General features: G+C 38.3%; 2 protein-coding genes across 6 annotated transcripts in view; one reads left to right on the top strand and one right to left on the bottom strand.

The window, feature by feature from the left end:
- The window catches only part of LOC105568032 (prominin-1-A), a 20,812-nt gene extending 7,420 nt beyond the window's left edge, over nt 1-13,392 (bottom strand). Inside the window, exons 1-8 of one of the 2 annotated variants that reach the window (XM_012023388.1) lie at nt 13,282-13,392; nt 12,007-12,387; nt 11,345-11,400; nt 10,926-11,101; nt 10,183-10,370; nt 6,972-7,067; nt 4,325-4,527; nt 3,017-3,152 (exon numbers count right to left, since the gene is read on the bottom strand). In XM_012023388.1, the coding sequence (XP_011878778.1) occupies nt 3,017-3,152; nt 4,325-4,527; nt 6,972-7,067; nt 10,183-10,370; nt 10,926-11,101; nt 11,345-11,400; nt 12,007-12,387; nt 13,282-13,318 (1,273 nt within the window). In that variant the 5' untranslated portion in view covers nt 13,319-13,392. The other variant, XM_012023389.1, reaches the window with a different exon arrangement.
- Nucleotides 13,393-17,656: 4,264 nt separating this feature from the next.
- Nucleotides 17,657-23,188, top strand: part of LOC105568030 (trace amine-associated receptor 9) — a 61,434-nt gene continuing 55,902 nt past the window's right edge. For 3 of the 4 annotated variants that reach the window (XM_012023382.1, XM_012023385.1, XM_012023384.1), the window contains exons 1-2: nt 17,657-17,937; nt 18,333-18,590. The gene's annotated coding sequence lies outside the window, so the exon portion shown is untranslated. The remainder of the gene's footprint in view (nt 17,938-18,332; nt 18,591-23,188) is intronic. The other variant, XM_012023383.1, reaches the window with a different exon arrangement.

The following is a 23,188-nucleotide window of genomic DNA, read 5'->3' as shown; positions in this document are numbered from 1 at the left end:
ATATAAGTGCTCCTATGAATATCGTTCTTTTTATATCACTTGTCATTTCGCCGTTCCTGAGCGCGCGAAATTTCAGCCCTATCATTTGTGGAAAATAATCGCTTCTAATTTAAAAACTATTATAGCCTCGACACTTTTGTATTAGGATTTTCGTCTGGAAATGTTCTAAGGAATCTGTCATTAAGAGGACCTCCGGTGGTTTTAGGACACCCTGTATATCGGCATCTAATGAAACAGCAAGTGGAATAGGTCCATGATATTGTCCGACACGACAGGCCGTCAACGCGTGACTCTCCCAGCATCAATCATCGATCCCATCGCGAAAGTTTATACGGGTGTCTCGGGAAAGATATATAACACGATCGCGGGGTCCACGATGTTTGCTCGAAGCATTTACCGCATTTCGTTTGTCTATTAAGGATAAAGTCTCCCTTTTCCGCCGCATGGTCTCATGCTCATCGCACTCTGGGGCAGAAACGCTGACGCGAATTCCCCTCGGCCCGTGACGAAATATCGTTTATACAGTACGACATGGAAAAAAGAGCAGGAAGGGTGCGCAAAAACTGCTATTGAGAAACGCGACGTTCCGCGTTAAACGACTTGGTCTAAAGAGCAGGGGTGAATGCAGGGGGAAGGGGATCTTTTAACAAGACGATTCATGCATGAGAATTCTATAAGCTTCTTTTTATCAAGCTTTTTATCAAGCTGAAATCTTTGTATAATTTCAAATGCACGAGACGTATATTAGACACGAACATAGACAGTATTTATGGAAAATGACGATATTATTGCTTACTATGTAAAAAAAATGTATATCTTCTAAATTATTTTAAATTAAATATCTTTAATCAGTGACCGAAAATTTTATTTTATATTTTTATTGTAGATGTTATGATAGTATAAATCGTTCTTGAAATAATCCTCCATTTAGAAATAATTCATTGCACGAATATATATTCGACATATTTTATGCTGGAAATTCATGCGCGTTCTATGCAACATTGCGCAGAATTAATACATGCGTCATATATTTCTTAGAAGCTGTCAACATTTTGGAAGACTTTAAGCTTTGAATCTGAAATGAGATATTCTTTATAAAGCTTGGCGAAAGCAAAGCTACGAAAGCGTGTGCTTTGAAGGCGGTTAAAGAATGATGAAGAATATCCGAGGTATTTTCTAGCTTTGTAAGAAACTTATATGCAAACAAATGTATACTTAAATATACATTTTATTAATATAAAAAAACGTAAGCATATCGCCGTTTTATTTGCATTAATTTTCTTTCAATTGCATCGATTCGGAGTATCTTAATTATCGGAACATCAAAATGCACTTTCATAGAACTAACAAGTTTGTGTTTTCTCAACTTCGTTCGCGATAAAACGTGATCTGGTTCAGTCTGGTTTGTTTACTTTCCTTCAAAGTTATAATATGCCTTAAATATATCACGGTTCCTAGCATGATATATAGACAAGGATATATAAGTATAGATAAGGGAGTGTATCGAGAAAGAACACTCAGTGGAGATAACGTGAGCGTTATGAATCTACAAAAAGATATTTTCTTCAGAACTTTGCTTTTTCATTGCATCTCTGCTTCCTCGATATTGACTTTACGTCGAAATATTGTTTAAGAAACATCGTGTGAAGCGTTTAAAAAAAGATTTCGAAAGTTTGATCTGCTTCCAAGTATGTAACGTTCCAAACATTTATAATCGGATCCTCCACACACACACACACACACAAAATATGAGAAATCTATTTTTAACATTCTTTGTTCTATTAAAGTCAGCTTTCCCCGCGGTTATATAAAAGTTTTCGAGTTATACGAAATGCACTGATATTAGTGTTTAAAGTACCGAGAGTTTGTTGCAAAATGTTGAAACAAGTATACGTCTGTGCACGATGGAAATAATTCCTACGCTGCAAAATCCATCAGACTTCTTCGAAGCTCCGCAAGACTTCATTCTTTAAGACAGTCGAAATACGCGGGACGTATTCGGCGCAGCGACCAGTGTTCTGATCTATCGACATTTACTACGGTTTAATCGCGGCGAATGTTCTTTTTTCCGCTTTTCTCTTCTATTATTTGCGGCTATGGATTGCGTTCCTTCCTGATTGCCGCTTGAATTTGCACGGAAATTATTCCACGAATAAGCTGACGCGTTTGCTCATACAATACTGTGAATTTAATCGGAAGCTAACAGACATTTCAGTATTGTAATTATTATTATCAGTCTTCAAACTTTAATTGTTAAACTAAAATTCAAATTATAAAATTATTATATTCTGTTATGTACAATATGATTATATTGTAGTAATGGTAATAAAATTATTAAAACGACTTATTAATTACATAATAAAATGTAAGTCATTATAAAAATAAGAAAAATATTAAGATAAAATATTATTAAATCAAATTTCTATCAAGGCAAATTGTGTAGAGTGTTAATTAAACGATACGTAAATATGAAAAAGTACGAGAAACATGGAATTTGTGTATCCGTTATATCTTCGCATCCGTAAATTATACGAGTTATGTCGTAAGGTAGCAATTGTTTGTGTCATTTGTTAGTTTACCAGTGGAGCGCTGTAAGCCATTTATCCAGCTTAATTCGCGTCATCTCGCATAACATTCAGAGAAATCTGGCAGTGAAGGCGCTAATTTAGCTTTCTTCGGAAGCGCGAGTTCGGCAAAGTTTCTACGCTCAAGTGTCATTGCGATCTCCACGTGGCGTCGCGTGTGCCATAACGTATCATAATACATGGCATCAATGTCTGTAACTTTTCTGCTATATAGCACATAATTTTCTTCCTTCCCACAGCTTGGCTTTTCTCAGCCAAATAGTTACACGCCCAACTAAATTTCGTAGTGCCCACATTCACGAACTCTCCGAACGCATTGGCCGCAATTGGTTTGTATCGACAAAAGCTCCCTATCGAGAATGCGGGTCTCGTGACTTTTTTCCAATATAATATCAATTCGAGCAATGGAACCGTGAATATATTCTACCTACGGTTGCGAGCATCGAGAGTGGTCCGGGCGATGTGATGCGGTACATAGAGATACTCCCCGCGAACCTGACGTCCTGCTTCCGTCAAATTTTCCCGACTGGTACTCCGTAGACGTAGAAGACGATCGTCTCTCAGCAGCTGCGATAGAAAGTATAGAGGGTATCTCAAAAGAGAAACGAGTTTTAGTAACAAATCTGTTGCTGCTTTAAAGTTTGTACGTTTTAAGCTGATGATAAGGATTTTTATTAATTTCTTTTGCTAAGAATTGATTTCTTTAATTTAAAATTTCTCAATTTTATTACTAAAATTTAACGTCTTTATTCTGAAAATACCGATATGAAGGCAACAATAGAGTTGCTCATACGGAGAGTAAAGAATGCATCGACATTGACGGCACGGTGGGGCGAATTGACTGAAATAGCGAGTTTAATACTTTTTACGAAGTACGGAATTTTGTGAAACAATACAAAGGTAACACGATCCTAAGAAATAATTAAAGTTCTGTGTAATTAGAAAATCTTGAATGGATGATAGATCGAGATGGAAAAGTGAAAGTTGCGCTCAATAACAATGAAAAAAATGGGCGCAGTTGAATCTAAAAGCGTATCATTTATATGTATTCACGTGTACAACTGTACATGTGAAGAGGCGTATAAGCTTCGTGACTAACAAAAGATGGAGAGATCCTCGAAAAGTTTTCGCGCTTTAGTACTTCGCTAAAAGCTGTGAATTTAAACTTCATTTCTTAATGTAATATTTACAAATGTTTTAAGTATATAGCAAAATAATTCTGATGAATGGCAATAAAAAAAATTGTGCTAAAACATAAAAATCACCTTTGCCGTAAAACACACACTAACAGTGCATAATATATGTAATTAAATGGTTATAAAAAGGTGAAACAAGCAGAGGGAAAATGAGACGTATTAAAAATGGAAACCAATGTAAAGAATTTTAATTCAGTCACGCGTAAATGTCGAAAGAGAGGAAGAGAAGGATAGAGGGAGGAGAGAGGGGGGGGGGGAGGGAGGGAGAAGGAGAGTAGTTTAATTAAAATTCTGAGAGATAATGGAAGATAAATTTCGTTGTAGCACTTGGATTATACCAACAGTAACCATAATGTAATTTTAATGTTTATAAAATAAATGCGTTTTATCCATCCGTATTTGTTTAACCGTTTTCATTGCTTCACATCACATAAATAAAATGGAGAGCCATAATGAAAATGTTGCCACAAATCGAATCGTTTATCCCGATCGAACCCCGGAATGCGTTAGACCGAACGAACGTCAATCGTAAAGTTTATTCACCCGTTCTATCCGTAGATCCAGGCGAATCCCCGAAGAGTCAATGACAGCACAAAGAGAACGATCTGAACCAGAGCATGCTCTCACTGCACCTTCCAAGTCCCGCCGTATCTCGTCCGTTTCCCTACTCAATTCCAATCCGAGTTCGTGAGCTCTCTCACTCTCCCTGAGCAAAGATTCGGTTCTGGCAGATAACTCTTGCGTCGCTGAAACGTGCGATACGACACCATTAACGGCGTGTATATCCTGTATTCACTGTTCTTACCTTCGTTTGCCTAACACCTTTAGAAACTAGTAGAGAAATCATCCTAGTTACAATACGAAAGTCGAACTAAATTATATCTGGCTCACAATTCATTATAGAATTGGACGCCAGTTCTATAATATTGACACTTAATGAATGCGGAATGCTTGTTCCTTAGGGATAAACTAGGGGTAAACTTGGAATACTATACTGAAAGATACAAACCCACTACACCGCCTATGTAAAATCTCTCTTCGTAATTTCATAACTATCTACATTTATCTTCGTCCGCGTCTGTTAATAACTCAGATCGATGGACTTTAATAATCTTGGGACGAACTTTCAACATACTGGGTGCTCGAGCTATCAAACTATTAGCCGACAACCGAAAGTAATAACGCGCCGGTATAACGAAGCAATTTATAAGACGCCGCTACTCGCCATTTACGCATTAGACTTTGTCTGCGCTGATGAGAAATATACGATAGCGATATCACGTCTCCGAGCAACACTTGCCACTGTAACACGTTTTCGTTACTCGAATTAGTTCGCTACGAACGCACACCGTCGAGGAAAGCGACCCTGGAGTCATGCCCCATGGCTGCATCCCTAGACGAGGTATACGGCGTGTGCTACGAATTTATATATCATCGCGATACTACACGGAGAGGAGAAAGTTTTATTAATTTTTTAAATTTAATTACTCTTATATTGGAGGTAAATACATATACGTACATGCTGTATATGCACTCATTATAAAACGTAAAAGTATGTAGGCGCTAACTACTACATGTGGAAATAAACATAACATTTAGTAATTGCCATGCGACAGTTTAAACTGCAAACTCCCTGAGAACTTTATCTGCGCATACACGGGAAATTTTGTCTAATTAAAACTTTTTAGCGCGGGCGGTGTGCCTTTCCCTTTCTTATTTGTGTTGGCTCATTGTCAATATCGGCAGCCTATTATTTACTCAAGTTCTTACTCTTGGCACAAATTTCGTATATTTTCCCGAGTATCCAACTATGTTATTCCACATAACTTTTATACTTTCTAATGGCTGGACTAGCCGTACGTACAAATCCATTGATGGAAAGAAATCTCCCGCAGAAGAAAATACACTTAATATATTTCGAAAAACAAACTACTCTCGCGTGACTTGCGTTAACATTTTCGTGTAAGCAAACGACCTACTACGGGTTGATTTCAGAACACCCGGTACAGAGCACTAAGTATAGCGTGTAAGTATGATACACGTGTAGTGATTAGGCGAGGAGTTGCTCCAAGGGAGGCAAGAGCGAGAGGCCCGTAGTTGCGGTAGTACCTGCTAATTTAGTTAGTACACTGTTAGTAACTTAGTACCATGACTAAGTGACACTCCAGGTCGAGTAGGTCACTTAACGGCGGTGAATTCATTTGAAGACCGAATAACGTTACCAGAAACAACCTAAACCAGCCGTGATGTCGGGTAAATTGGCGGTCCCAAAAGTCGCATGTTACATCCGCACGTTGCACAGACATCTTAGTTACATATACGCTTGACTAGCTAGACGGTATCAGATATTCAATATCGTTGATATTGAATACACGAACGTGTGGGGTACGCAAACTTGCCGCAAAGAAATGCCTCGACAAGTAATTAAACTTGGCGACCCTTTCATTTCTACGAAAGCTACTCGTTTTGAGTTAATAAAATTTGAATAGACGTGACTCGATACGCGCGGCTCTTATTTTATCGAAATGTGAAATCTTGAGTGATGAGTAAGCGGCGCGATGAATGAATGTTCGCGCGATTCACCGCGGAATCCGATGAAACCACAGAGAAGTCGTTAGATTTATCGTGACCGCGCCCCGTTCGCGAGGCAATGAGTGAACGACGCGGTCGCTCTTCCACACGGAACGTATAATTCGACGTATAAATTATTATACGTAGGACGTGAGTACGTTGTGTAGATATCGGGGTTATGAATATGCAAACATTTCGGCGCGCAGCCACCTTGCCATTCCGACAAATATTGGTACAGAATATTCGTTGCAATATCCATATCGGATATAGCGGTCGAAATTATAAAGGGCACTAATTTCTCGCGTTATAGAATCTGGTAATAAGTTAAGGGAGCATTTATCTACCTTGGACTATCAATATGTGCGGCGCCGCAAAATGCGAAATCCTAATCTCGTAATTTCCTGCGCGCCCGTGAATCCATTGGATTTTCGCAGATTACGAAATGCATTATATGTTCCCTAGCTTTCAGAAATTATTACGATTAATTGCATACGTATCCGAAAATTAAAAACAGTCGGCAAATTGCGCTTGACGTTATACGACATTATGTCAAGCTTTGCTTCTTAGTCTTTTTGTTGAAAAAGATTGTATTATAATATATTTTTATTATAGTTTTTACCATTTCCCAAGTCAACGAGCGCATCCAGTGCCACGTCAAGTCCAGTCTCGGCCGAGAGTTCGGCCTGCACAGGTTTGCCCAATAATTCCTCGACATCTGTAAAACACGAGCGCGAAATATTAGCGCGCCCGTCTGCTTTTAGTTAACAGATATATTCCATTAATATACAAATATCGCACATGCATATACAAGTCGATGTCACGCGCATGGATCGCTTAATATTCTGCACAGGACACTTTTGGCAATGTACATATTGTCTCTCTCTTTTTCAAAAAGTCACGTGCCGAACGCGGTTTCGAAGGCCTGGCAAAAGTGTGAAATTATTAGAATATTGAACGATACCATAAAGAGCCGCGCGATGGGATAAACGTTAAAAATGGATCGTGATCGCCTCGGGCTAACGAACACGCGACATTCATGTAGTGTATAAACGCGAGCGACATTGTAAATCCCGTCACGTCGGTGCGTGGCAGTAATAATTTATCCGTCCTGTATCCGCGTCGGTTATCGCGATCTGATAGGAATTTTGGACCAACGCAGGTGGTTTGATAATGCAGGCCTTTGACGATAGCGCGAAATTTCTGATAACAATTAAAAATGTATTTCCATTTCTTGTAAAAGAGATTCGCATATGAGTTTCTGGCAAAGACGGACGGCAGAAAATCAATATTCCGTGTAAACGCCGCGAGTTATGCCGGCCAATACTTGGGGATCTCGAGGTTTAATTTGCGGTATCGATCTCGGGGATACGTGTGATACAGCGTATCTTATGATATACGTTCTCGGTATATAGACTCCGAAAGAAACGACGTAGTCACGTTGTCGATAAACCGTATCGTTGTCGTTCCACTTGGCGCGCGGTACGTGATCTGAAATCAAGACGGGTCGGCGGCGTGTACGCGCGCGAGCTTTGTGCCGGCCAACATGTATAATGCCAGTGGTTGCATTGCGCTAACGAGCTCAATTTGCCGGTGGGGTTGTTAACGTGCCAGTGGCGATGGACCCATTATGCGACGATTATAGACTGTCAATAGCTCTCATTAGACATCTATGCTTCTCTCCAGACGCGAGAAACGTCATTAGGCGACGACGCCGGACATCGGCACTTTGCTTTGACAATTCATGCGTTCGACCCACATGGCAGCGGAAATCTGCTGGAGCGAATCGCGTCGCAAAATCGCCGGGGGGGAACAGGTTTATAAACATTTAGAATTATTTCCATTTTAGTGGAAATAAGCTCGGTACGATGCGCATAACGAGTTAATGGTCGGAATGCGTCTTACATTTCGTTCCATATCACGAGCAGCAACGAAATATTATTTGATATACGACTCGCCGTTTGGAAATAAAAGGCAGACCATCGCATTTATGCATTACAAAAATAAACGTGCGAAAGATTTATTGCCTTTCTGTCAGAAATGGAAATTAAAGCACTTTGTTTTTCAAATAAAGTAAAATGGAAACGGCGCGGTCCTAAAAGTGTGAAAAAGATGCGCTCTGTTCGCGTCTAACCCAATGCTCTCTTTCTTTCGAGGATAGAATTATTCTAATTATCGAGATAAAAATGCTTCCTTATCGCGTACACGGTTTTCTCGTGCACCTCTCGCCATGGACGCAAGCCAAATCAACTAAATCGTTATACCATTAACAGATGAATTTATCATGCAGTTGAATCTATCATGCGCGCAAGCGAAATGAATACAGGGCATAAAATATTGCAAGCAACCACACGTCCTATGAGAGAGAGAGAGAGGGGGGGGAGGAAGGGAGGGAGGGAGAGGGGGAAGCGGTTAAAAATATTCCAACCTGCTAACGAGTGTGTCAAACATATATGGATACATAGTAAATGTAAATGTGTATATAATTCACAAGCGTTACACACCATTTAACTAAAAATATTTCTGGCTGCGGCATGTGGCAAGAAATTCTTCTGTGTCAGTGAATACCCTGATGTCGGGTAAAATAAATAAAAATAATTAAACCGAACAAAAGCTTTTGAAAATTTATATTAATATAATTTTAAATTTTACCTTCCTTTTGTTGCAGCTCACGAGCCACAAATATGGAAAATTCAATGATCTGATATTGTTCCTCATTATTCGTATATATTCTCATATTGCTGCGTATTAACTTGGCATGTTACGAAAATGTTACGTGTTGTTTAATTTTTAGTACATTAGTTATTGTTAGGATAATTTTTAATTATAATAGTGACGTAAAAATACAGCCTTAAAAATCTTATTAGAATTACGATCAAATTCAGAATGTTTAAATGTTAGATTTGTTATATATGCGTTACTTTTACGTTGGCGGCTCAAGTTGTTAAAGCATTTAATCGCACCGTTGAATTATTAAGCTATGTTAAACAGTTTGATTCCGGCCACATTTGCGGTAAGTTTACGCATGCGATGAAATCGATTAAATTTGGCATCCTGCAGACGATTGTAACGTTAAACGCGCGGGCCTACAAATTTAGCGGCGAAATTAGTCAGTTTGCGGCTTCGTTCAAGAGTCAAGAGCGGAGAGTCGCTTACAACGAGCGCTATGTTGCATCAAAGTAGGCGAGCAATCGAACCGCAAGCGGTTCTCCGCGTTCCGCACTCGACTTTACTCCGGAAATTAGTTACTCGGCCACGAGTTGTATTCTCTATCACCATTAGCGGCAACGAAAAATTGTATTCTCTCTCAGGAAGGACTTTTTCCAAGCAAAAGGACAACAAGAAATGAAACCAGCGCGGAAAGTGTGTCGTATTAAGATGCGTAAATATTTTACAAAGATATTATATTTAACTTTTTTACCTTATCTTTTTTTTCCATCATTTCGTGTATTATAGCGCTTAGTAAAGTTCCCGCATTATGACCTCTATATAATTTTAACATTCCTTTTTTATTTTTTGCTCGTTTGCGCCTGTTACGTACTTCTCACACGTTGGTCATAACGAGCGAAGGTGGGAAGTCCGGAAAAACTAGCGCATTTAAGACAGAACACAATTATAGTAACTGGGTTACGTCCGTGTAACACGCTAACAGGAAAGAGCATTCGGTAAGCATCTCAGGTAGTGTGTTCATAGTTACTGTTACGGTTAAAAGTGGTTTTGCACGTTGTCTTCGCTGAGCGCGATAAAATGGTGGACGGTGATGCGCTCTTCTTGCACGAGGAAACTTTCCGCGTTCGGTGTCTTAATACAGTTAGAAAGAAAATTTCACTCACTGTCCAGATCCGCGAGGATCGCTTCGCTGGCCACGTCCAAACTTCTCGTGAGGCACTTTCGCAGCTGCGACGTGGTGTCCGCGTGATAGTCCTTTAAATCCTGCAGCGCCGTTTCTACTGTCACTGGGAGCTTCTCGATTCCGACCGCCACTGCCTCGTTGCATATTATCATCGTCACCATGCAAGACCTGAAAGCCACGCACCAAAGATTATGAATAACGTAGCGAGTGCTTGCTTTAGGTAAAAGGTTTCTCAACGTCGTGGTAAGACGAATAGCTGTCTACTTAAACCTCCTTTCACTCTTTCTCTCTCTCTCTCTCTCTCTCTCTCTTCCAACTAACTTAATTTATTCTCGATATTGCTCTAATATTAATATTAATAGAGTATTATAGCTATTCAAATACAAATGTATATAAAACAATGATTAGTATTTTAACACCTCTGTGCACATATTCAATAGGTATTCTGTAAATGTCAATGTTCTATCATCTTATTAAAAATTGTTAAAACTAAGACAAAGTAATTGTGATTTGTTTCGAGTGTAAAGTAACGAAACCTCTTTTATATTAATTTTAGAATTTTTAATCATCGGAATCTCATCGTCGCTACGATCGCGACGATTATGTACTCACGAGGTGTAATCAAGAAGGACAGAAGTATCGGGGAACACGGGTAGGGTTGGAAGTGAAGGTAATAAGTTTTCGGAGCGTCGTCTAAGAACGGAGAATCGTCATAGATCCTACCCGAGTATAAAGACGAGAACGGCGAGGAGAAATGCGAGAACACTGGGATGCCGAGAGGGTTTGTAATCCTCTCTGATTGGACGACAGGCGAGCCAAAGTTCCGTGCCAGGTATTATGCAGGCCAGTACGCAGCACATGCCTACTAAGCCCAGGAAAGCCGCTTCCACGTGCGCGGACTGTAAAAGTAAGAATGATACTTTCGCGAAACTTAACAGTGATATTCGCGCGACGGTTAGATCGCGGAAATTATGTATCGCGTACGTCGCACGTCGTAAGAAATTCTTCTCGCGGAACGAAACGCTCGGAAATATCGGGGGTTCCGTTGCAAGGATTTAATGAAGACTTGCACTTTCCTTAATGATCCGCTTCGTCGTTAGTCGGTTAAATATTTCTGATTTCTCAGCGTGATTTCGCCTTACCTCCGAGATCAATTTAGTGGTGCTTATGCGATTTTCCACAGCATCCGCTAGTAGATCTGTAACGAGCGTGAAGAATTTTAATCTACTCTATGCCTCGTTAATTGGAAGGAGAAAGCGGTAATAGTCTGATAGAATAACGAAAAATCTATTAAGCTTAATTACTTGCCGAACCAAGAACTATTAAATGGTTGGATAGAAACGTTGAAAATAAATTCGCACGTTGGTAATGTATTGTAATATTTCAGAAATATGTATGATTAAAAACTTTTTTCTTCTACCATCAATGATATCAATCTGTTCTCACGTAGATGTTGCTATATAAATGAAAAATATTTGTGATTTGCAACGATCTGTATAATTTAATCGGCCACAGGATTGAAAACTATGAATTTTCAGGCATTTAAACGAGGAGAGACGTGTGAACGGACAGGCGTTAAAATGCATGAGCCTTCGTAGCGTACGTTTTACACGTGCGAAATGTTGCTCTCCTTTTTTCTAGTTGAAACAGCTTGCGTATGAATTATTGATACAGCTAGACGTCTCGTAAAACGCCGACCATTCGGTCCCAAAACGAATTTGTCGAGACGCGCGTATTTTAAAAGCTCGCGAGCCCACTAAGAGAGATTTCGCGAAAGCCATTTACGATTGCTATTAAACCGTACCAGTCGGTATTTCATAAGGTTGTACGAAGGACAAGAAGCCTCTGAGGAAATCGAAGGCGAACCGTCCCTTGTCGAGATGCAAACTCATCATCTTGTAACGCTCCTCCGTGGTAAATTTCGGAAACTTCAACTTCGGTTTCTCGTCCCAGTCCTTGGGTAAGGTCAACGTCCTCGGATGCGACACGTTCGAGTTGTTCTTCGTACCGTCCACAAGCACGTCCGCCGCCATCGTATCCATCTCGTCCTCCCGTGCCTCGTTTGGGGAACGAAGAATGAGGAAGCTGTCGGTGGTCGAGCAATTGTTACTGCTCGGGGTCGAATCAGTTGAGACCGACTCTTGAAGCGTGTACGCCCTCGAGATTGCGACGAGCAAAAGGAATGCTGCAAGTTTTAGAGGAGCGGATCTTACACAATGATGTCGCCTTACTGCTCGCGCGTAGTAAGCCGACGATACGACAATGAAAGTCTATTGAGCTTTAACGGTTGATAATTGTGGCAATTATTTTAATATGTAGTATAAGAATTTTATAAAAAGAATTTATGTTCTTTTCTCTCTTCCAAGCGTTTCCGCAAACTTGAGCGATTTTGCGCGATTTCCCTTTTTTATATTAACGTTTTTCCATGATACGCGCTTGAAGTCGGATTGTTTCAAGTTGCGTTTAAGTGGCGGTAAAACTGAGATTCCAACTAACGCGCTCTCCGGATACCACTCGCCGTTTTACGTTTCGCTAGAATAAGGATAGCGTTACGACGGTATTTAAAGGAATTTGCATAGTTAAAAAAGGATAATATTAAATATGTTTGCTTTTGTTGTTTAATAGCTTAGCCGCGATGTTAAAATTGGCTACGTTTAAGGGATCCTGTCTAACATTCTTGGCAAGTTATCGCTGTAGGGATTTTCTCATTTTAATTTTATTTAATTTGTGACAAATTGAATTTCTTTTTGTCACAATTGCTCTTTAATATTCGGCGAATTCATCAGCGGTAGTGGCGTTCAGAATTAGGCGGAGGACGTTTAAACGTTGTAACTGAAGATTACACAGCACAAGCGAGAGAGCTTTGAACCCTTATGAAACATTACAATCTCTGTCGACACGAGGCTCAAAATAGAATGTCGCTTCTTCTATTTGCGCTCCCTCGTGTCAAACCTTTCTGAGAATGATAATTTTGAAGCGTTTCAACAAAAAGCGCCGTGACGCGGTATCTTTGCGAAAATTAGACCCATATTTTGCACGACGTGGGAAGGTGGAAGCGAGATGTTAAAAATGCTCATGCCTTGGATCACAGCCGTTTTCCGCTCGGCCATCGCCATTTTTCGACGTTTTTCTCCATACGATAATCGGCACTGGCAGTCACGTCCTTATTGAATCGCAGTTGCAGGTAGACTGTCATTTCCAGCACTTGCAGAGGCTTCCGCGAAACCCGGCAAGTGTATTGTGATGTTGTCGACCTCTACGGAGATAATAAGTTAGGTTGGGGATTGACCAAGCGAGAAAAATGGTGTCACACGGTACGGTGTACAATTAAAAAATTGTGCAGAAACGCTACAATGTTAGGTCACGCAAAATTAAAGAAAAAGTAATAAAACATGTTAGAAAAGCGAGTTACGATAACGGACAATGTTTAACGTATCTGATAATAGTAAATATTTTATTATGATATATTAAGTAAAGGAATAATTGTAAAATAAATGAATTAATAAACTATTAAGTTGTCGGTAGTCTGTAATACATCGCGCAAATTGTTAAAGCATTTATGCATCGAAAAATGTTTTGCAACATTTGAGTTTCCACTAAATTAGGTGCGTAATCGCTGACTCAGGCACCAACATGGGTCGTTCTCACATACAATAAATAAACTCCAGTAAAGTATTTTACGTAACAAAAAGAATTACTGTTTCCCTAGTTTTCGCTGTATAACGTTGATTATACGACCTCAATTTTCTCGTTTATTGCAGAGCTATTTTATTATATTTCGTATGGTATAAAGTCTATAAGGATGTTAATGTTCTGTTGGGCGTAGATTTGTTTTTATGTGACATGTAATTTATGGGAATATTAATGCACTGTCGGCTACGAATTACTTCATTCCTGGTCAAAAACAGTCCAGCTCGAAAACAGCCTGCGAAAATGGCAGTTCTGTCGAACGCAAGTCAGTGAAATATATCGATAAAGTTTTTACTCCTGCAATTTGTTACAGAAGTTAGCTAATGGGAAAAATTAATGAGGCCACTATTTCACCTGAGAAACGTGGAATAATAAAGTGCCACAAAATATTTCTTTTTATATGTATATCTCTTAAAAAGTTTCTTATCACTTTTGTTCTTATGCATATTTATAATTGTACTTATTAATTAAAACAAAATTGCAAACTAAAAAATACAGTAAATAAATCATTTGCCCAAGCTTTGCCGCAACTCATGAGCTCGCCGTCCTCGCTCACTACACACTCGTGAGAGCGAAGAGACAAATGCTGGCTTACAGTTTAAGTCCAACTATGTCGTCGATAATCCTTTGAAGAACGAGGATCAAGCGAATAATGTGTTTTAGTGTCCATTTCTTGTTATAAAATCGTCGAGTTCAAATGCAATTCTGAATTAAATGTCGGTAACAAACTTGAATCGAAATTTTTTTTATCCAAGCACCAACTTATCGCAATTCACCGAATCTATCTACCAGCTACTGACGGATATTATATCCGGAATATTTTCGTGGAATAACTTGGAAAGTATTCCGAGGGTATGTCGAAGAATGTACTAACGGCTGGAATTTTAACCGACGTCTGTCCACTTTGTGCCTTATTAAATAGCGCTGTGAGGTTCACATGGAAGACTTTATTGTATATATGTACATACATATGTATGACGGAAGACGTTGCGAGAATCATTAAAAAATGGATTCAAAAATAAAAAATTACTTTATTATTAGTCTTCCCGTGTTAAACGCACTTCTGCGAATCCCGTCTGAAAACTTTAAACATATTCTGACTTCAATTTACCCACTTATTATAAAAGTTATCAAACTTTGAACGCATACTTGCATACAGAGTGGGCGTGTGTAAGATAGAGTAAGAAATGTTAATTCGATAGACAGTATTCTGATATTATAACGTGTAAAGTTTTATATACTCGCGAAATCCTCAACTTCGTAAACTTCGGGGCACTTGCGACATTTTTTTCACAAGCACATCGCTGTGCCCTAATGTGCGCAAACTGCAAATTGTACATGATGTATTATAGCAAAATATATAGTAGAGAAAACACATATTGGACACAATACTCGCCAATATTTTACGATCGAAATTAACAAGGTTAATACGACGTCAATATGTTATTTGGAATAAATAACGGTATTGTGTGTACGTGCATTGGGTGCTTCTATCTAAAATTTTCTCTTTCGCGACATCTAAACCACCACGCGATTCAATCCCTTTTCTTCGCCTGACAACTCCCGTTTCTGCGCGGTTAGTCTTGTATGTACGAACCAAAGATTCGAACTACCTACCTACAGTTACTTCCAGTATGTGGTACCAGAACCAACCAGTGGGTTGGCTTTTTGGTAACAGCGGTGCCCAACCGCGGCTAAATCTTCGCGCTGACAAAGTACGAGATTACTTTCGCCGATGGTGAATGACTGGGTACTTGGCGCTAAACCTTTTCCATCAGTGAATGAACTCTTTCACTCTTACGCGAAGGTGTATACTCGGTCCCTTAATTGGCTCCACCGTAATTCCCTTCTCAATGCAATTCTCCCCCAAAACACGGCTAATTGCATGATACGGCTGTGAGTAAATACTTCTGTAAGTATTTCACTAGTGCGCTGGATCGTGACTGAATTCAATATAGCCGGAAGAGATTTTGTGAACTTACTAAGTTAATAAAGATGACGAGATCTTTTGCGCACGGCTCTTATCTGTGAGTTTCAAGGAAATGATTTTGAATTCTATATATAATTTACTGCACGCACTCCGCAAGTCTCCTTATAATATGTAATGAGTATATTTTAAATGCTTGCCGGTCTATGTACATACGTTTTCGTCTTGTGTTCGTACAAATCGCACTGTAAATCACGTTGCTCTATTATGATAATGATTCATTTTTCTTTTTTTATATAATATAAAAACTTTCGCACGAAACACGACATGCAAAGTGTAGATATATCAAGAGCAATAAAAAATGGCTCGTGTTATTACATGCAAAGCGGTCTGAAATATATCACAGTGTCTGCTAAAAGAAAGTGTAATAGATAACCAGAGCGATTATTAATGAGTTGCTGTACGTTATTGTGTTACGTAAGCGATCTGCATCGCAGAACTGGTATCGAGTATCAGCTGTTACATGATTTACGATACTTTCATAAGTCGTTGCCTATAATCACGTAATCTTTAATGAAAGAGCGATGAGAAATGCTGGCAACTTTCCGAGATACTCGAGGAAATGCGAATTGCGGATATCAAAAGAAAATAGCGATAGTACGAGTTAATTAATTGATTGCGTTGCAGCTCTGAAAGGGGCCGCGCGGGTTAAACTAAGCTTCCGTCTAAATTATCATCGCAATTAAGAGTATAATTGCAATTTCAAACTTACGTCTGATTGTGAGTAATGTCGAGTGTGTATACAAATTAAAGCCTGTATCTCATTATTTTTCAGAAAAGATGGGTGAAAACGTATGTAACGTATGTAATTTACTCTTTAGTATTCTGTGTATTTAAATAAACATGAACTTTTGTGCAACTGTTCGAAACAATGAGCTGTTCGTTGTCTACGCGAGAAAGATTTGACCATTTGCGAAAATGCAGCTGTTCGCCACATCCTTATTTAATATTCTTGTGTACACGCCCTATTATTTTATATTATCTAATTAAATATTCAAGTTTCATTTGCGCCAGCGTTAAATCACTCGACATGGAATTCCGCAACTGTATGAAACGCGTAGTAAAATATGCACTCGGATTTCAAAAATGCCGTACTTTTAAATACGTGCTCGCTGGGAAAGAGCACTAAAGGAAATTATATTACTTCAATCACGGAGATGCGTATGCATATTTTTATAAGTTACACAGTTCATCAAGATGTGTAAAGCGCGCCGTAAAATGCTTCTTCATTAGGTGGCTCATTAACGAGCTCTGTACAGGTCATAAGATATACACACAGAGAACGTGTTACATATTTTGTCTCCGCACGACTCCCGTTCTCAGGTAATGAAATTTTCAACATCATTTTCCGGGGGCAAAAATATTCATCCGAATCTAAACTGCGCCCTGCCACTCTCGCGTCATCAGCGTTACCGTTGTCGAAAGTATGTCGCGATCTTCGACGCGTGCGATTCCCGATCAGCCGGGCGAACGGGGGTGTTCGCGAACGAGCGCGTGGGCGGATAGATTTTGGCACGGCGAGAGGGTGTCGGTGCAGTTAGGAGATCGGGAGACCAGGGTTGCATCCACATTCACCCTCTCTCTCTCTTCTCTCTCTCCCCATCTCCGTCGCGCTCTCTCGTTCTCTCCCTTCTCTCTACCCACCCGTTTCCCTGTCTCACACTCTCTTTCTCCCTCACCCAGCGCGACTACCGTCGGGAGCACCCAGGCGGGCAGTCAGTGCGTCGTCAGCCTCCGCGTCGTCGCGACGCTCCTCTCTCTCTCTCTCTCTCTCTCTCTCTCGCGCGCGCGTTTCCCTCGACTCTCTCGGTGGCGTCCGCAGCATCGCGACGCTACGACGCGCTCCGTCGACTATCCCATCCCGGGAGAGACGCCGCCGCTAATTTTCCTACGATATATACCAGCGACACGGACTTGGCCATCAATAATTATCGCATTAGGCGATGTTTTATTAAACAAATTTCTGTTTTTTATTTCACAATACCACGCGATACCACTTCGAAAGTGTTTCGTTCGATCTGCATAAAAGAAGAGAAGGTGCTGAGCTACGTTAAAATTGTAAAATATAAAAAAAAGTTTAAACATCTTGGCTTATTTCTTTCTTCTGCGGGGATTTTTTATGTAAAATATTATATGTACTTGTAATTAAAATATAAAAGTTTATGACTGTTTCTTTACGCGTAAAATTAATATATATTCGTTTCGAGAAAAAAATTACATCTTCTTTTTAAGAAAGCATTCCTTGGGGTAATTCACGGAAGATTGAAGACACTACCTGCATCTTTCGCAAGTTCGCTTCTTCATTACTTTTCATTGCATATTTTATATTGAAAAGAAAGACAAGTTACAGTTCGTAATTTATCATCCCTGCATGAAAAACTCTTTGTTTCGAACAAAAAAGAGGAGGAAGAAAACCAAACTGAGTAACGACAGTACATGCATTTCCTATATAGAGAAGTTATTAAAGGACCGGCAAAGGCGTCTTCTTGTGTCAACCGGTGTAAAGGGAAGCCAAATCGTGAAGTTTTTGCCAGACGTGTTCCATCTTGGTGTCTCGATCAAGTGATCTATCGGATTTCACCGTGGAACACACCAGCCTCTCAAGATTTCTCGCCTTCGAAAGTCACGCACGAGCGTTTTTCCTCTGCTTTCCGGAGCGTCGCGCGTACTTACTCAAGCCTTATCGACACTCGTGGATTTACTACTGCCGAGTACGTATCTAATTGCAGCAATTGAAGCTGGCTCCTCTTATTTCGCATGCCATTTGGAGTAGAGTGTAATGCAGAGCAGAGTAAAACAGACAATACGGTTGCATTTGCTTAAAAAAACATTTTTATATCATTATCAAGGAGCGTATTTTCTGTCACAAATACACCTTCAAAAGAAGAAATGAAGTTGTATCGCTAATTGTGTTTGTAATATAATTTTATAAAACGTATAATTTAAAAGAATATAAAATATTAAATTTTTAAGTTACGATCAAGTTCCGTTAAAATATACATGTGCTTAGTCTATTAGATTCTTGGGCTTTTATCAAAATTCGATTTCTACGATTCATATGTACCTGGTTTCTATTGCCTAAAGTGATCATTATTTTAAGTCTTCTTATTTGATCATAACTGCTATTGGCGTCTGCAACTGCACTTAAGATATTAAATTACATTACAAGCGTTGCGCTCGTGTTAAGTCGTAAAGAACTACGGAAGCTGCACACATATACAGAAATTCCTGTCTATATCTTTTTCTCTTAGGATGAGAATTGACGAAGTAGAGAACTGTACAACTTACATGGAAAAATATTTAAGATACGACATTAATCTAACATTTTGCGTTTTATACAACATTAATATTATGTTGCATATGTAATTGTCAGATAATTTCTTTTCTCACAGTATCCGCATAAATCATACTTATGTTGTTCTATCAATGCTTAAAATGACAAGTTGCATAGGCAAACATTGATCTTATGTCGCACATGGAAGTTCTACATCTGTACTATTATTCCATCCAAAGGATATCTAGTTTGGAGATTGATACAAACTATACAAAACAAGATATACCATAGCTTGGTGGATATTGAACGATATGCTTGCGGCAGATACGTGGTTACGAAGTAGTTTGATCGTGTTGTTACTCGCAGCTCTCTGACCAAGTTTTCCAAACTTTCTCGGCAAGCATCTTTAATATTAAACGATTCCTTAGATGTGGAATACGCAAATTTAACGGAAGATCAACTCGCAAAAGCTTCTTACTTGTTATCTCTAGTGATTTTCCTTTAGCAAGTTTTAACTGTTTACTTTTTTATTTTTGAGAATTCAAGCAATAAATCAACATGAATGGATAAAGCTACTAAAACAATTTCTGGTTTATCCTGTTATGTTCATGACAACAAATTTATCGTGTTAAGCGCAGATTGTATATAAAATTTTATTGAGATTTATTTTATTGCAACTTTTAATAAACTTTTTGATCTCGTGAATCTTTTTAAGTGATCTCGAAAAAACAAGTCTCCGTTTTAATGCAAAATTATTGCGCTGATAGATTCTCTGATCTTAAGAATTTTATATTTATCCCGTCGTAAATTGATAAAGCGCGCGGTATGAATCCATAAAGGACGTAAATATAATTCTTAATAGTCTCTTTTCATGAGATACAAATGTGGAAATTTTAATCTCGAAACAATTGATCATTTGTGGCACGAATTATTAATGAAAATCAGAAGTAATTTGTATCTCTGAAGGAAATCGACGAACTTGCCCGATGATTTTACCAATTATAGTGAGAAAGAATCCCATTTTTGCTTCGTGATAAATTCAATATATGCAAATAGCTGTATTCATGAAAGCTGCACTTCAATTTGTACTTGTAAACGCTTCACCTTAATAGTTTTCCAGCGGCGTCGCTGCTGATAGCTGGTCGTTTTAAATTGATCGCAAGCTCCGCTCGTGATATCCATTTCAGCGAATCGCGATGGAATTTATTACACTTTTCCACTATTATCGACGGAAGTGGCTTGTCGACGAGTATCAAGTATAATTCGAGCGCGATATGAAGAGTGGCGTAAAAATATCGTCGCCTTTATTATTCTTCTTCACCATATATATTATCAGTTTTTTTTACTCTTCCTTTCTCTCTCTCTTATAAAAGTGCCGTCGTCTGTGCGTATACGACGGCCATTCGCAGATCTCCATTATTGCATCGCAGAAAGTACATCACGGCATAAGCCCGTTATACGATACACCCATTCGCTCCCTTTCGAGCGTTTTAATTAATGATTTTACCGTAAAACGCTCGCGTCGTTTCACCTCGTTTCTCGGCGAAACTTGGAACGAGCCCCATTTTACGAGGCGCGAAACGTGTTTGAGTGAAACGCCTCCACTTCGTATCTACTGCCTAGGAAGCCGACTGCCAAGAATGTGTCTTATCGGGATTCGATAGAGCTGCTTTAACGACACGTATCTGATTAGATTAAAAAGATTGTATGGCGAGATACAAATCCATAAGATGTGACATCGATCAGATTACTCCGTTTGGAAATTACGTAATTTTTACGCTTTGGACGTTAATCAGTGAATACAAATAATTGTATTTACATTAGTAATAAAATAATTTGCAAACATAGGAGACATATTTATAGAAAACGATAAAAACCAAATTATTTCACACATAAAATAATCAGACGAATAAATGAAAAAAGTTTTGAAATTTTTCACGAAATTTTTAGGCAAATTCAAATATCGGAAAATCTTTATGGAATTTATATAATAAGATGACAAAAGAATATGGAACGGTATATAGTATTATTGCTTTTGATGGTGACGCGTGCGGCGGGGTATTCCGAGCTGGTATTTCACTGATAATTTTTACGGCTGGAACCAGCGAGCTACGTTTAAACGGATTATCGGGACTTTTTATGGATTCGTCGTGTGTGTGCCTAGCGATAGGTAGATAATATTAATTGGCTATGGCTATTAATCGCGACACGTAGCACTGAGCACTCGGTGTAAACATTTAAGCTAACGATTCTACGAGTATTATGCAACATTACATTAATACTATTACGATTCATCATTTGCTTTTGGATGTCTCGCTCCTTTATCTTGTAATAATAATTATAAAAATGCTTCTAAATCCCCTGTATATGTAGAACGTTTTTAAATATTGATGAAATCCTGTTAGTCTACTTGAAAAATTATTTTTATTATTTTAATTCTCGAGTAAGCAATGAGACTTTCTTTGTTGTTTTGAAATTTCATTAAAATATATTATATGTTTTTCGTGTATAAGTATTTTATATATTTTACATTTCTTAATTCTTGTTTAGATTATTTAATAAATCCTTTGTTAATCTTGATTTTGAAAGTTCAATTTGATACGAACTAAAACTTTGCTGTTTTGCGAATATGCGTTACAGATGATTGTACATGTTTCTCGGTAAGTCTGCTACTGACAAGACGACTGACATTGGAATTAAACTTCGGTTTGATGCAGTTTGCAATATCTTGTGGTTCTGTAACTATGTTATAATTTGAATATATCGACATTTAAACCATTTCGGATTCCATCTAGAGTCTACAATCTTGAATAATTATTTCGCAGTGTCGATCAATTATTATATAAATTCGCACTCCTTCACACAGTATTGCTAGATGTGAAATTGTAAGAAAAAAAAACGCGTTAAAATTTTGCCTTGCGGATATTGCGTTTTAATAACTGAGTTGCGATATTTGCAGATGTTTAAATTTATTTATGCTGTAATCTGAATGTAGCAGTTGCATGAAAAAGAACAAATTGCGCATGACTATTGCGTATACTTTGATGTTACATATGTCGAAGGAGAAACTAGTATAAAGCAGAAAATTATGCAGTCTGCGGACATTCATACGATATAACTAGATAATGCAATTCACGCTTCACGATTAATGTGTGTACGTATACACATGTAAATGATTTAAAACCTAATTTTATTTTTCGAAGAGTAAAAATTAAAATTAATTAGAAATTCGAATTATATGTTGGAACTATTTTCCGCACATTTATAATGTTTGTTAAGTTTATAACTGTCGCTGAAAATGATGTTGATATCGTTGAACTAATAAATTAGACCTTATTAATCAATAATTGTGAGTAATGACATTCGTTTAATTGTATATGAATAGAAACGAATTATTATATACAATATGCGCAATAATTATATAATATACCGCAAATATGCATTCACAAGTATTAATCATAATTACTTTATTTATAACAACAGCTGAAATTAATGATTTATATTTGAATGAATTATCAATGAATTGTAACTTTGCTTCTGCTGCGGACATAAAGTTTTTTAAAGTCGAAAACGATGATCACAAACGCGGAATTTGTAACAAAATTCCCACGTTACGTGCTATTTCATTCCACCACTATTTCGTTTATTTGCAATTGAAACCTTGCTCAACTTTTCGGCTAGTGGATTCGAATATAAAATCGTTGTTACAACGCTACAGTTTTATTTCCAATTTCCGCGTGTACACAAATAGGATATCTGGTGTAAATTCACTTCCGCGATAAGTTTCGTATAGTTTTGCAAGAGAAAATTCGTATACATTCCGTATTCATGTATCAAATGCAGAACATTTTCTTCATAAAACAGAAAAATTATACCACGTACAAGGAATGTCTTGTTAGCGTAACACAATTTTAGCGTAATAATACACAATGTTAATCCACTTTCTACAGGCAAGTATTAGTAACTTCGTTGTTTGTTTCGTCGTTATTAACGGTGGTCTTAGAAAAGCGCTCTCACAAAAGTTGAAACTAAATT

The sequence above is a fragment of the Vollenhovia emeryi genome, unplaced genomic scaffold (genome assembly GCF_000949405.1).
Source record: "Vollenhovia emeryi isolate VEMERY1.0 unplaced genomic scaffold, V.emery_V1.0 DF939132.1, whole genome shotgun sequence".
Taxonomy (NCBI): Eukaryota; Metazoa; Arthropoda; class Insecta; order Hymenoptera; family Formicidae; genus Vollenhovia; species Vollenhovia emeryi.
The sequence above is the reverse complement of the archived record's forward strand: the minus strand, read 5'-3'. Positions and strand labels throughout refer to the sequence as shown.